Source organism: Pteropus medius, unplaced genomic scaffold, assembly GCF_902729225.1.
Source record: "Pteropus medius unplaced genomic scaffold, Ma_sr-lr_union100, whole genome shotgun sequence".
Taxonomy (NCBI): domain Eukaryota; kingdom Metazoa; phylum Chordata; class Mammalia; order Chiroptera; family Pteropodidae; genus Pteropus; species Pteropus medius.
In genome coordinates, this window is record NW_024355206.1 from 5861709 (window position 1) to 5875622 (window position 13914).

Genomic DNA, 13914 nt, shown 5'->3' on the forward strand with positions numbered 1-13914 from the left:
TGGAGGGTGACAACACAGCTGGAAGGCGGCTCCCACGGCGGCTGAGGTCTTGGAAGCTGCCCGCTTCTAGAGCTGGGTGCTGGTGGCCAGGGGTGCTGGCCTCGTGAAAATTCATACAGTCGTACATTCGTAATTTGTGCATTTTCATCTCTGTGCGCTATGCCTCAATCAGAGGGTCATTCAAAAAAAAAAAAAAGCCACTCTGGTCCCTCCAGCCTCTGACAAGGCAGAAGCCAGAAACCAGACCCTCACAGGAAGCTCCTGGCCCACATGTGACCCACTGTCATGTCCCCACACGGATGCTACTCCTTGCTCCTGTCAGGGAGGAGGAGCTCCCTCCTCCTCACCTCCGCAAGCAGTCTGCCCAGCTTCGAAGCTTACCTTAAAATTGGACTTGCATATGGTAACTGCCTGGCTCATTCCTTCCCCTGTTGGAAAAACAAGACAACATTGACCAAGAAACTCAATTCCATTAATCAAGAAGAAAAAGAAACCCCACCTCATAAGCTGAATTGTGTGGTGGCCTAAGCTTCCCGCTGTCCAACGTGATTTTGCCTAAAGAGTCCCGTGCCAGGTAGGCTCACAGCCCTACGCCAGACGGCAAACACACGCACATCAGCCACCACCTTCTCCCCCACACCCACGGCGATGGCACGAATTGACCACAGCACGTGTTCCCTCTGCATTCAAATGTAGCCTCCGAATCCTTCTTAAGACAATGCTCCTGGCACCGCCAACCAACTGAGGATAGTGTACGAGGTGAACCCAATCGCCATAGCTCCGAGAGTCCTCTGGACAGCTGGGGCCATGTGTCCCTGTCCCCTGCCACAGCCCTCCATGATGGGCAGTGTGCCACGTCACAGTTTGTTTCAACAGTATTTATTGAACGCCTTCTACGTGCAAGGCACCAGGCCACGGCTGCGCCATAACAGTGCACATAATTAGAACACTGCACATGATAAAACTCTGATTGGAAAACCCTCTACTTGCTCAGAACCACCTCCCCGCTTGGCCCTGGCTTCCCCCTGTGGCTGCAGAGACCAGGTGCGCTCCTCGGCCCGGCCCGTGGAAGGTCAGGGCGCCCAGCCTGCCCTGCCCTGCCCCCTCCCACCCAGACTGCAGCGGGGAGGGGTCTGGGAACCCATCCGCACTCAGTTCCCCCCCACCTAGTTCTTTCTGCGCCTCTGGACACTACGCCTCCTCGGTGGCCTCGTCTCGTCCCCTGCACTGAGCTCCCTCGGATGTCTCCGGGCGGCAGGATGGACATGAGACAGAGACGGCTCCAAGGTGGACTCTGGGGGCATGAGGGCACCAGTGCCAAACTTGTGACGCGGGTTTTGCTGTCAGCCTTGCCATTAGCCGGCTAAGTGACTCTCGCGAATCCCCTGTCCCCCCGAGCCTCAGTTTCCCCAACTGGAACAGGAAGGAGGGGACGAGCACAGTTTTCCAGGGGGCACAGGCAGCTCTGAGGCTCCTCCTAACAGCCCTCTCCACGGGGGCGTCCTGCTCCCCAGAGACAGCTCCCGTCTCCCCGGAGGACACCGAGCCTGCTGCAGGAGACGCCCCCACGAAGGGCCAAGGCCATGGACTAGCAGTGAGGCCACAGCAGAGCCTGTGCACGGAGACAAGACCAAAGGGGAGAGATCTGGGGAGGAAGAGACCTGGCCACCTAGTGACTCAGGGGTCTGCGTAGCCCCTAGGCAGACCCTCCCCCAGCTCAAGGGAACGGAAAATGACACCTGCCTCTTCCGAGGCACAGGCTTTGTCCTGGACCTTTACACAAATCAAAACTACACCGGGAGCTCACCATTATTACCCCGTTTTACAGATGGTACATTAGGACACAGACAGGCCCAGTAACTGGCTCTAAGATCCACAGCTGGGCAGGGCCAGAGCCGAGCTTCAAACACCGGCCACAGCCTGCAAAGCCCACTCTTCTCCAGCACTCAGCCGGCCTGTTGTCGGAGCCGAGCCAAGCAGCCTCGGAGACATGGGCCCTGTCTGCAAGGCTCTCAGGGCTGGCCCAAGGCAGGAACGGGAGGCTGCTGGGGGTGCTGATTCTTTGTGGGCCCAGAGGGCTGTGCCGGGCCTCCCACAGGCAGGCCCATGAGGCACTGGATGGAATGTGTCACCTGGGAGGTGATGGTGCGTGGGCAGAGGCTGGGCAGACCCCGGCTGGGGAGGCTGGAGAGGGGCCCCGACTCTGTGCTTCTGACCCTAACCCCTGAGACTCACCAATGCGGGGTGGACGCCACGTGGGCCCAGTGTGGCTGCCTTCGAGCACAGTGTCCCTTGCCCTCCTCTTTCCTTTACAAAAGCCCACCTGTCTCCAAGGCTGAGCTGGCAACTCTCCCTCACCCCACCAGAGCTCGGAAGCCATCAAGGCAGTGGTGCTCGGGCACGTGTCTCCACCGAGCCCCTGGACACGCACTCTGACCTTGAGACAGTACCTTTCAGGGCGACAGAGAGGTGGATGTCGAACGTGTAGGGCTGGTCGTGGCGGAGGTACGGTAGGGGCTGGGGGTCCTGCACGGGCAGAGCACAGAGCAGAGGGCCGTCAGCACAGGCGGAGCTGGCCCGGCGGGGCCCTCGGCACAGGGCCTGAGGTAGGAGGAGCGGCCTCCCAGGGGCCCAGCACCGTGTTCCTGCACAGCGGGCGGCCAGCATGGCATGTGTGCCAGATGCCAGGGAAAGCGGTTGAGATTGGGGCATCGGCAGGCCAACACGACAGGGGCCAAGTCAGAGGTGTCCCAGAAAGGTGGGGAGGGGACAGTGGGAGGGCCAGAGATGGGGACCAAAGCAAGGCCCATGGGGGACAGGCCAGGGTGACAGAAAGAGAAAGCACAAGTGGGGGCGGCCAACTGAATGGCCCCAGCTAATTCGGGCCCCCTGCAGAGGCAGCTTTGCTGGCCAAGCCAGAAAGTCTGCAGTCAGGCTAAGTGCCATGCTCAAGTCACTCACTAGTGGTACGTGACATAATTAGGGTGGTTTTATTTTAATAGTTATGTTCCTCTTTATAATTAGCTTGGTGGCTCGTGACACCAGTAGGGATATAAAGTTCCTTTTCTAAACACGCTGAGTTTTAAAACAGGAGCTGCTTTAAAGAAAAATGTTTAATAAGTAATAGTGCAGAAGTGGCGGGTTGTGGAGGCTGTGCAGGCACGGCGTTTGGGAAGGGCCGGGACAAAGGGGGAAGGACAAAGGTGCCTTGAGAATGCACTGAGACCCTGATGAAGGACGGAGCCTGGAGCATAAGGGCCTCGAGAAGGTGCCTGGGTGCAGGAGCTGAGAGGGAGCTGGGGGAGCAGGGCGTGGGGGCCTCGAGCAGGTGAGATGCTCAGGGGAGGGGAGCAGGTGGAGGGCCAGAAGGCGGGGGCTCTCCAGGGCTGCCCCCGCATGGAGGACAGAGTCACACTGCAGCATCACAGGACTCAGAGACACAGACCTGGGACAGGTCATGTGCCAGAAGCCAGGTAAGGAGAGTGACACGGGGTCCGCCATGAAGAGGGCATGAGACCGTGGCATTGGCCATAAGGTCACAGGGCATTTGGTGAGGCCACTGGTGGCCATGGGGCAGGGACAGTGGACAGACTGTGACAAGCTGAGCGGTGAGGGGTGAGACCATGAGACAAGGCTCGAACAGATGTCAGCCCGGGGACCAGAAGCCCCCTCAGGGCTCCAAACTGCATTCTACCAGTTGGGCTCCAGAGGGCGCCATCGCACAGAACACAAGTCGACCACCTGGTCAAGAAGCTGTGCAGTGGGGTGGCAACCACAGGGACCCCCACCCCCCACTTCCCCGTTCCCCTGCCAACTGGCCAGCTCCCCTGGCCTCAGAGGATCCTGAAGGCTGTAAAGTTCTGGGTTTTCCCCAGGAACTGCTCAGGGGGCAGGGAAAGCACACGGTGGACCGATCGGTATCTGCCTGCGGGTCGCGCGGGGGCACCAGCTCCCTCCCAGTGGCCACATCGCCTCAGGGCAGAGCGGCCGGGGTCGGGGGCTTCCCGCAAAGGCTGGCGTACCTGCTCCGGGTTGGGCACCACAAAGGGCATGAGGGCGTCCATGGGCACCACCCACGGAGAGATGGTAGTCCCAAAACTCTTCCCGAGGAACGGCCCGAGAGGGACATATTCCCACTTCTGAATGTCTCGAGCTAGAAAAGAGAGCCCAGCAGAGCTTCTGGGGGCTGGCCGGGGCCTTGGGCCCAGGCTCCCTCCTGCCCGCGACCAGACGCCCAGCACGGCTTCCCCCATGGTGCCCTGGCCCCGGCTGGGCTGCCCAGGACCAAGGGGCAACAGCATGCAATGCCAAGGACACAGGTCCTTTGGGGGTCTCAGTGCCAGGTCACAGCAAAGAGCAGGATGACTGAAGGGCAAGCAGGACCCTTCCCCATGAAGGGGCTAGACGCTCATCCTCACACTGTGGAGCGAGCACGTCCTGGACTCACGTGCCGCCTTCCTCCTGCACAGGGCACAGGCTTGGAAACTGGGCTGCTGAGTTAGAAGTCTTAGCTCAGCAAGTAACTGAAACCTCCCTGTGCCTCAGTTCCTCGCCTTTAAGAGGGAATGATAATATCGCCAGCTCCTCGTAAGGATTCGGCACGGGGCCCATACACAAGGCTCAGACCTGTTAGCTATGACATCAGCCTCGTCCCTGTTCAACTTCTAGGAACGCTAGGGTTCAGTGTAACCGGCCCCGGGGCTCAGAGCCGAGATGTCTGTCTGCTACCCGAGCCTACGCTCCCCACCGCCTGAGACCAGCATGAGGTCTACGAAACTGTCCTTGACTTCTGCGAGAGCCCGGTCTCTGTCCAGAGCAGCACTCACAGTGGACTCAGCGCCAGGCCGCCCGGCGCCCACTTACCACTCCAGTCGTTCATGAGGACCATTCCAAAAATGTGCTCGTGGGCCCTGGAGATGGGGATCGGCTCTCCAAATCTGTTCCCGGGGCCTACGAAGCAAGCCTACCATTGGAAGAGCTGATTAGAAGCTGGGGCTGACCTGCCGCCAGGTTATTTGCCTGGAGGGCAGAGGTCGGGCATTTCCAAACCATGCCACTAAGGACCAGGACTGCCACAGGAGGCCTGACGAGGCTCCAGATCCACTGCGCTGCACCTGGGCAGACAGACGGCTGCCTGGGGAAGGTATGCGTGGTCACCCTTGGTCTCTCCGCGCAGCCCCCGACCACCAAGCACAGTCGCCCCTCGGCCTCCTGCGGCCTGCTCTGTCCCTCCCACCTCACACGTGCTCTGCATGTCAAGATCTGACAGCCACATGGGGCTGGTGAAAAATGAAAGTATCAGGGTTTGTATTCGCACCAGGAAAAATCAAAAGGCTCCTTCCAAAACGCAGCCAGAAGCGTGACAGGGCACACCCCAAACCCGAGTCCCCCGGCCCTGCCTCAGAAGATAAGCACCATCAACACAAAGACCAGGAACCACCAGACTATCAAGACACCACTGGAGTAAAACGTGGGACAATTGTCAACAGCACAGAACTAGCTACGACACCTGTGAAACTGGAGTCACAGTTTTATTTGCTCTACGACAGTGGTTAAACACTGTAAAATTTTTCACTGAGATTTATAAACGAAATCCAAGGGGACCCATTTATAGAGAGTCTTACCACCCTCCAGTCCAGGTGACCTGTGCTCCTCACACCTGTTTCCACACTGACTTTCTGCCTTGTCTCTGCTGGCCCCATCTGCCTCACAGCGGGGACCAAGAGTCCTCCGTTTGCCCAGAGAGAAGACCCTCCCCCGATCCTGGCCCTGCACCCTGCTCTGTAGATCTGGGCTGGGGGACGTGCTCTGGGGTCCACACAACACTGTCAGTACAGCAGCAGGAGGCTAAGTACCCGTGGGGCCCGGGGGACGACTTGGCAGTGCCCACATGTTTCCTTCCTCTGGATGGAGCCCAAATAAATCACGGGAGAGGACTGGACAGACAGAGAGCTCCTGCCTGCCTCCAACCAACCTGGGTTCCCACTGCCACAGCCCCACTGGGGGCCCCATGCCCCTTGTCCTCCACCTGCCATGACTGGACACCCAGAGCTTCCCCAGGCATCACCCAAACCACAGGTGCCACTCTGGGAAGGCCCCGCATCTGCCGGCCTGCACTCCCCGACTGGGGCAAGCTCCCTGATCCTGCATCCAGCCATAACGTTTCCATAGAGCCTATGCCAATAAAACACCGAGGTCCAGCTTACCATTTCCAACTCCATGTCCAAGAGTTTGCAGGCACCATACACAGGAGGCTTAGCTGGAATAACACCAGAAAAAGAAGCCATTGTGTGCACCGGGCCAGGGAACTCACTGCACGGGACACGGAGCTACGTGGCGGGGCCTGGACATCGGGGCACTTACAGTCATCGGGTCTCATCTGTCCCATGGGCCTCCGGATGGGGGTGCCGGACACCACGACAGAAGAGGCACGACCGTGATAGCCCACTGGTAAGTGCAGCCTGATAAAGGAGGGCAAGAAGGAAGGGAGTCAGGGCCATTACGTGTTGCAAAGTACATTTCAAAATTCTGAAAAATTAAAAACAAAAACAGAGTCAACATGTAGACCTGGTTCAAAAACTAAAAGGTATTTCCATGCGTCCATCAACAGACAAACAGATAAGCAAAATGTGGTCTATACATATGACGGAACGTCGCTCAGCCTTAGAAAGGACAGTCTGAGACATGTGACAACACGGATGAACCTGGAGGACGTTACGTTAAGTGAAACGAGCCAGTCACAAAGAGATAAATACTTGACTTTTGCCCAGTGAGACTGATTTCGAACTTCTGGCCCCAAGAACTGTAAGAGAATGAATGTACCTGTGTTGTTTTAAGCCCCTGAGTTCATGGTAATTTATTACAGCAGCCGTGGGAAACTAATACAGGGTTTACGTTATGTATTTTTTTCTTTGTCTTTTTATAAAAGAACTCAACTTTACATAACATCTTCACGTAATATATATGTCACACGCACCCCTTTTGCTCCTAAATTTTTTCTTCCGATATAGAGGACGCTTTAAAGCAGCTATAAAATACTGTATTTTGAATAGACTCTAATTTTTTAGCTAGTCCCCTACCCGTGAGCATTCAGGAAGACTGCTGGTGAGCATCGCTGCTCTGACAGACATCTCCCCTCCTGGCACAGCGTGCCTGAAACCCTCACTGAGAGGGAAGGGCCTCTGCCCACCCCAGCCACTGTGTGCTCTGGCAGCACCCAGCCGGGGGTGTGCGTTTTGGGGGGTGGGTCACTGTGTGTGTGCCTCCGGAGGAAAGCATGGAACAAAAGGGCCAGGAGCTCGGCTTGGGCAGCGGCCTCAGTCTAGGAGTCGGGGGACAGCCTCTGGCCCTGCTGGTCCTCAGGCAAGTCGACCCTCCTCTGGGCCTGCTTTCCGTCCTGGGAGATGCAAGCTATGAGGGTCAAATAAATGAATGAGGCTTGCATTTTGACTGAGCGCACTCAGAGACACGCAGCCCTGGGCACGCGTGAGGATTCTCGTCGATCAGAGGATTCTGAGCATGGAGAAGGCTAGGAGGCAAGACTTGCCGACAGAACCACAGTACATCGCTTACAAATGAGAGAATCTGGAAAGATCTTATTGACCCAGGGAACCTAGGTGCAGCCCCCATGCTCTAGATAAAGGAGCTTAAGGGACTGCCCCCTGAGCCACAGCAGGTCCAGGGTGGAGCTGAGGAGACCAGAAGCTGAGGCCATTGTTTGTAGAAGAGGTGACATCATGGTCATCACTGGTTTTCCTCCCCGGTTTTCGAACCGAAGAGGGACTTGCCAGCTCCCGGGACGACATGCTGCTGGAAACGGAAAGGCAGACCTTGAACTCATCAGACTGGCCCAGGACATACCAATTGGGCGCCAGCGCATTCTCCTTGCTCCTGAACATGACCCCAACGTTTGTAGCATGGTGCCGGGAGGAATAGAAGTCCGTGTAGTCACCTGCAGGGGAAAGTCATGAGCGCCCCGCAGTGACCCAGATGGCCCAGGACAGAGAAGGGACGTCCTAAGGACCGGGCGAGAGGAACAAGGTGGAGGAGGCAAGCGTGCCAGCTTCCCCTGCGCCCCGTTCCGCAAGGTGGGGGACGCGGGCCGGGAACATGCACCCACAACATGTGTGCCACTCCGAAGCTCCGCATGAAATGCACACAAATTAGCCTCACTGAAAAATTGTTTTCAACTCTCAACTGAGAAACAAATAAGAAATGAAAGCTCGGGCCTTTGACACGGCCTGAGTCAATGCCTGGCCTCGGTCAGAGATGGGGAGGGCTAACAGCTTCGGAGACCCTCCTCCATTCCCGCCCCGTCAGGAAGCAGGGACCTGCCGTCCGGGCCCACCGGGTTGCTCCGAGCCTGTCCTAGTAACGAGAAAGCACTTACCTATGGTGGCTGGAAGGTGCATCGTGGCTGAAACCTGGGAGACGAATGCGCTGAAACACAGAATCGGAGGCTTCAGAGTCCAGCAGGTGGCAAAGTGAGGGCCCCGCTCGGGTGGCCCACCTGCAGGCTCAGCCCAGCCCAGCCCAGCATCCTGCTCACAACCTCCAGTGAGTGCCTCCATGCTGGTCTGGGCCAGCTGGGCTGAAGCTGCCACACCAGGGCAGGCGTCCACCCACTAAAGCTGAGACGCCTCTTTTCTGCCTCTGTGTCCCACTCCAGGAAACCAGCTAATTCACGCCTACTTTGAGAACCATACAAGGACAGGGATGATGCTGATAAGAGAGGGGATGGGCCAGTGGGCCTGGCCAGACACAGTCCAGGCACAGGAGTAATTCCAGTCCACTCAGAGCCCTCCCACCTACATGCAGCCCGGACGGGGCCGGATGATGCCAAGGTGGCCTGGTGGTGACCCAGAACGGCCCTGACGAGCACCCTGTCCTCCTGTCCCCACCCACCAACGTTGACATGTCCTTACCGCTTCTGAAGCTCCCTGTCATCTCTGAGCCTGGCCTGGCTGGCAGACAGTAAATTCTGCAAGAAAGATCTCGCCTCCTTCCAAGCAGCCTGACCCAGGCCCATGAAGCTGTTGAGCGTTGGCTAAAACAGGGAGAAAGGAGGTCACATACCAAAAAGGGCTGGACAGGCCCCTCCTGTCCACGGGAGAGGCCGGCCAGCCTTCCAGGACCCACCACTCATCTCAAGGTCACTCGAACTCCCAAGACTTTCACTCTTAGCTCTGTCATCTGTTTATATAGCCGGGGAAAGGCGTCACCTTTCCTGAGAGGACTTGCACACAACTGGCAAAGCCTGGGAGCCGCTACCTGGATGCGGCTGGTTCGGCTTGGCCCAGCCGTGTCCCTCCACTGGAGACGCGATCTAGTCTGCGAGTTATCGCTGTCTATATAGACCCCCTTCACGTAAGTTAAGGAGACGTTTCTTCACAGTGAGCTGTGGCAGAACAAGCATGGGTCGGGTCTGAAGGCCGGAGTTCCAGCCTCAGCTCTGAGAGCTGTAGCCACGGGGCCGGGGAGAGCAGTGTCTCGCTTTAGATTAGGTCCCCATCCATCTAACGGGGATTCCGGTTCCTATGCCCGAGGGTCGCTGTGAGGACTGGGCAGCAGAGGTGTGCGGGACTCTTGGCACAGGGGATGGGAAGATGCACGCCAAAGCACCCGACCATCTACAGGGAAGCAGATTCGCATCCTTCCCGCAGGCTGACTCCTCAACGGTGGAAACGCAGAGGGCACTGGGGCCAGCTGTCCCTTCCTCCCAGGCTGTGGCTACAGATGTGCAGGGCCACCAAGATCCAGGACAAACCATGTCACAATGTCCTACCTGATCGAAGACATCCTGGTGCTTGGAGAGGACTGGCCCGGTGAAGAGGTGCTTAACGACACTGAGGTCCAGGATCTGGTCCCCAATGGCCACACCAATCCTTGGTCTTGGCTGGGAGGAAGGGGACATGGTCAGCACAGGGAAAAGCCTCGGCAGGCTCGGCTCATTTACCCGGGACGTCCAACTACTAACGAGCCCACAGGTCCCCGGTAGATGGCCCTAGGAGAGGGACTGAGGAATTGGATCCTCGACCGAACCCCAGCTCCCTGTGCCCCCCAATGGGTTGCAATGCGTGCAGTGATAGCTTCTGATGAGGCCCGTTCTGATTCAGGGACCCGGGCCTGCTGGAATGCCCAAGGGACCAAATCCCCATCCCAGCATGCTTCAGAGGACAGTGGGAAGGGGCTGTCTCTCTCAGACGTCCCTCGTGGGTGTCCCTGCACACTCCAATATGAAAACAGCAGGGGCGTGGTGTCTGGAGATCTACGAGCCACACTCAGGTGCATTCATTCCAGTCCTCTGGGAAAGCAAGTCAGGGCACCCGCCGCCTCTAGTCAACGTTCTCGGCTAATCGACCTGCACTCCCAGAAAACGGTGAGGACCACTGGTAGCGACTACAGTGGGCGGCCGCCCGCAGAGCGGTGGCTCACACAGGGGAAGGTTTAACTTGCCTCGTGGTGTGTCTGACTCCCTCCCGGAGGCCGAGGGAGTCAGTGTTAGTTAACCTTTTGTATCCTCGCAACATCTGGTCAGGCCAGGCAGTTGTGCAACCACATGTTGACTCTTCCAGACCAAGGCACTGGCTGTAGGCAGGCCCAGGAAAGGCCAGCCAGGTGGGCCAGTGATCCAGCCTGGGGGGAGGGAACCCACTTTCCAGGAAGGGGGTGACTGCGGGAACTCCCGACCAACGTTTTCTGAACGCTGTTGGGTGCGAGCAGATTCTGGGGCTCTTCTGCAAAGATTTCTTTCCAGCAATCGCACTACGCTAAGTGAAAGTTTGGTTTTCCGCCCAAAAGGGAAGCTTCCTATGACTAGCAAGAGAAGGGCGGGGAGCCGGCCCCCCAGGGCTGAAAGACGCTGGAGGAAGAAGACCTGACATACTGGGTCGCGCGGCTCTACGCCAGCAAACGTGCTCAGCCTCGAAGCTCCTGGAAACGCGGGGGTCAATTCACATTTCCCGGGGAGGGGGCGTTGGGGGCTAGTCGGGCGGAGGGGCCACCTGCACGGCGCGGCTTCTCGAGGGAAGGCAATGCACCCCAATAACTGACTGAGGGTTAGGAGCACGACTGGCTGCAGCTGCTGCGGAACCGGAACGGACCTTGCTCAGCGGGCCTGGTGTGGGGGGAGGGGCAGTACGTGCCCCGTTTCGTCAGCACTCGGTTCCCACACAAACCCGCACAAGCGCCCAGAACCCTGCGGCCCCGCCGTCCGCGCCGTCACCGCCCCGCGGGGCTCCTCGGCCGCAGACCCCGGGGTGGGCGCGGGGAAGGCCGGCGGGCACGCGCGAGGCCCGAGGCGGTGCGGGGTGCAGGGGGTGCAGAGGGTCCCGGGTGAGGGGCCGCCCGCCCGCCCGCGTCTTCGGCTCACGTTGCCTGTGGTGGAAAACACGCCGTAGGGCAGGTTGTGGACCGGGAAGTCAGAGTCCTCGGCCACCGGGACGAACGACATGCTGGCGAGCGCGGGGCTGGACAGGCGCTGCTCTGTAGGCCGCGAACCTGACTGAACCTGACTGGACCTGACTGGACTCCCAGGCGGTCAGGCGGGAACGCGCCCCCACACCGGCCCCGCCCCTCCGCGGTGACGGACAGGGTTCCGCCCCTCCTCGGGCCACGCCCCCACAAACAGCTCCGCCCCTCCTCGGGCCGGGCCCCCACAACCAGCTCCGCCCCTCCTCCGGCCACGCCCCCACAACCAGCTCCGCCCTTCTCGGGCCGCGCCCCCCACCTGACCGGCTCCGCCCCTCCGCGGTGACGGACAGTCCGCCCCGCCCCGCCCCGCCCCCTCGAGCCACTCTGGCGCCTTCCTCCACCAGAGCGAGGTCCCCAGCCTGGCACTGAAGGCCGACTGGGGCAACCTCAGCCTCGTGTCCCCGCAGGGCCCAGCTCCGCTCTACAGCGCGCTCGTGGGAGTCTGGGGCACCGCCTCTGAGGCTTGGAACCAGACTTCGTCCCTTCTGCCAACCTGTGACCCAGGACACTTACGCCTCGGAGGCGGAAGGCACAATGGTGTCTTGCCGGCCTTAAATTAATGAGACTTTATATTCTAAACAGTGTAACTCACCTGCTTATCTCACATTCCAGTGTCGACAAGACCTTGACGAGCTGATTAACCTTGGATGAGTTTCTTGACCTCTTCCTGCCTCAGGGTTCTCCTCTGTATAATGTGGACAAGTTTCTATCTCACGGTGGATGTGAGAATTAATCGTAGAGCAAACAGAGACTACATACACCTTTGTGTAAAGATAAGCAGACCCGAAACCGGAAGGCCTGAGAGGGTACTTGCCTGTTGCAAGGAGGGCTGACCACTGGGCCCTCCTTCCTAGGCCCTGAGATGACTGTGACGGAGGCTGACCAGTGACCACACCATAGGGACTCTGCGGTCTCGAGTGGTAGGCAGTCTGGTTCAGGCGGGTTCCAGAAACAGGAAAAGGAAGAGTGTCACAGCCTGTGAGATGCCTTCCAGGCGGCACCTGATACCTATTTCCAGTGATTCTTCGGCTGCAAGACAATGAACTACTGACCTGGTCTGTACTGGCCCTGGCGTTGACCCTCCCTTAAAGGGAGGAACTGTCTCATTCTGTGTATGGCTCTGTCAACCCCCAGTCAACGAACGCCCAGCAAAACACCGGGTACAGACTTGAGTGATTAACAGGAAACGGTTGACGGAAAGCAACTCATCACTAAGCCAGTGAGCCCAGCTCGGCCAGGCACTGGGATTCCAGCAGCTTCAGCCCTTCTCTCTGTGTGGGCGACGCTGGCCCAGGACCTCCCTCTGAATACACAGGCTAATGACAGCCTGGATGTTCAGAGTCCCGACAGGAGAAACCCAAAACCTTTTCGGGGAGAGGGGGTGGGCAGATGTGTGTGTGTGGGAAGGGGTGTGGGCACGAGATGGTTGAAGGGGGAGTAAGATTTCATAGTTTTAAAATAGACGTGCCAACCCACTAATTATATATAGTGTCTGAAAACGCCAAGCTGTTCTGTTTGGAGAAAAGGCATTTGAAGTAACTCGCAAATACACTATATTTTCTTTTCTTTCTCCTTTTTGGGCGGGGGTGCGTTGAGCATGTACACTACCTACAACAATGACAGTCTTCCATCTTTGTGAACTTAACACAGAGGTAATTTTTCAGTCTTTCGCTACATTTTTCTCCCGAACACTTTTCCTCGTGGCTCAACAGCTTCGTTATGATCATTTTCATCGGCCACAGCAGCTGCCGATGTTCTGGACTGTAATAACAGCGAAACAGTGAAGATCTTTCTGCCTCGACCTCCTCCTGTGGCCAGGATCTACAACACGGTTTTGAATATAAGCACTGGTAATGGGCAGGCCTTTGATTCTGACTTTAAAAGGCAGCGACGTTCCTCTTTTCAGAAGGTGCTTGCTTTTTTGTTTGGTTACACAGAATCTATCGGCTTAAGACAAATTACTTTCTAGTCCTCATTTATCTTTTTTGTTTGGTGATGAACGGGTGCTAAATTCTATTATTAAATACTTTATCTGAATATGTTGAGATAGTCAAAATAATTTTCCCTTATTTTAACCTGTTGATGTGATAAATTGCATTTACAGATTTTAATGCTAAAAGCCATCGTGGCATACTAAGATAGAACATACGAGTAGCAAGTAAAGAAATTTAAACCTAGAACTTTGTCTTGTAAAATACTGCTTTCATCTGTTTTACATAGTATTTCACGTTCAGAAAGGCTGGCTGCCAGATAAAAGTTTGGAAATGACGGCACAAGTGGCCTTTTGAGGGTCTTTCTACTCCGCAGTTCTGCAGCTGCCGTGTTTGAATTACGTTTTCGGTTTCTCTGATCCTACCCGAAAACCAGGCTTCCCTTAGATGCTAATTCAGTGTGACAGAGGGCAAGACAGAGAATCGGACAAGAGCTACAAAGTATGACATC

At 57.3% G+C, this 13914-nt stretch overlaps 1 protein-coding gene across 3 annotated transcripts in view; it reads right to left on the bottom strand.

Moving 5' to 3' along the window:
- Positions 1-11495, bottom strand: part of FAH (fumarylacetoacetate hydrolase) — a 41032-nt gene extending 29537 nt beyond the window's left edge. For all 3 annotated transcript variants that reach the window (XM_039858277.1, XM_039858276.1, XM_039858278.1), the window contains exons 1-11: positions 11372-11495; positions 9785-9895; positions 8925-9046; positions 8390-8439; positions 7861-7951; positions 6364-6461; positions 6207-6259; positions 4864-4963; positions 4023-4153; positions 2451-2526; positions 382-428 (exon numbers count right to left, since the gene is read on the bottom strand). In XM_039858277.1, coding sequence (XP_039714211.1) covers positions 382-428; positions 2451-2526; positions 4023-4153; positions 4864-4963; positions 6207-6259; positions 6364-6461; positions 7861-7951; positions 8390-8439; positions 8925-9046; positions 9785-9895; positions 11372-11452 — 960 coding nt within the window. In that variant the 5' untranslated portion in view covers positions 11453-11495. The remainder of the gene's footprint in view (positions 1-381; positions 429-2450; positions 2527-4022; positions 4154-4863; positions 4964-6206; positions 6260-6363; positions 6462-7860; positions 7952-8389; positions 8440-8924; positions 9047-9784; positions 9896-11371) is intronic.
- Between the last annotated feature and the right edge of the window lie 2419 nt (positions 11496-13914).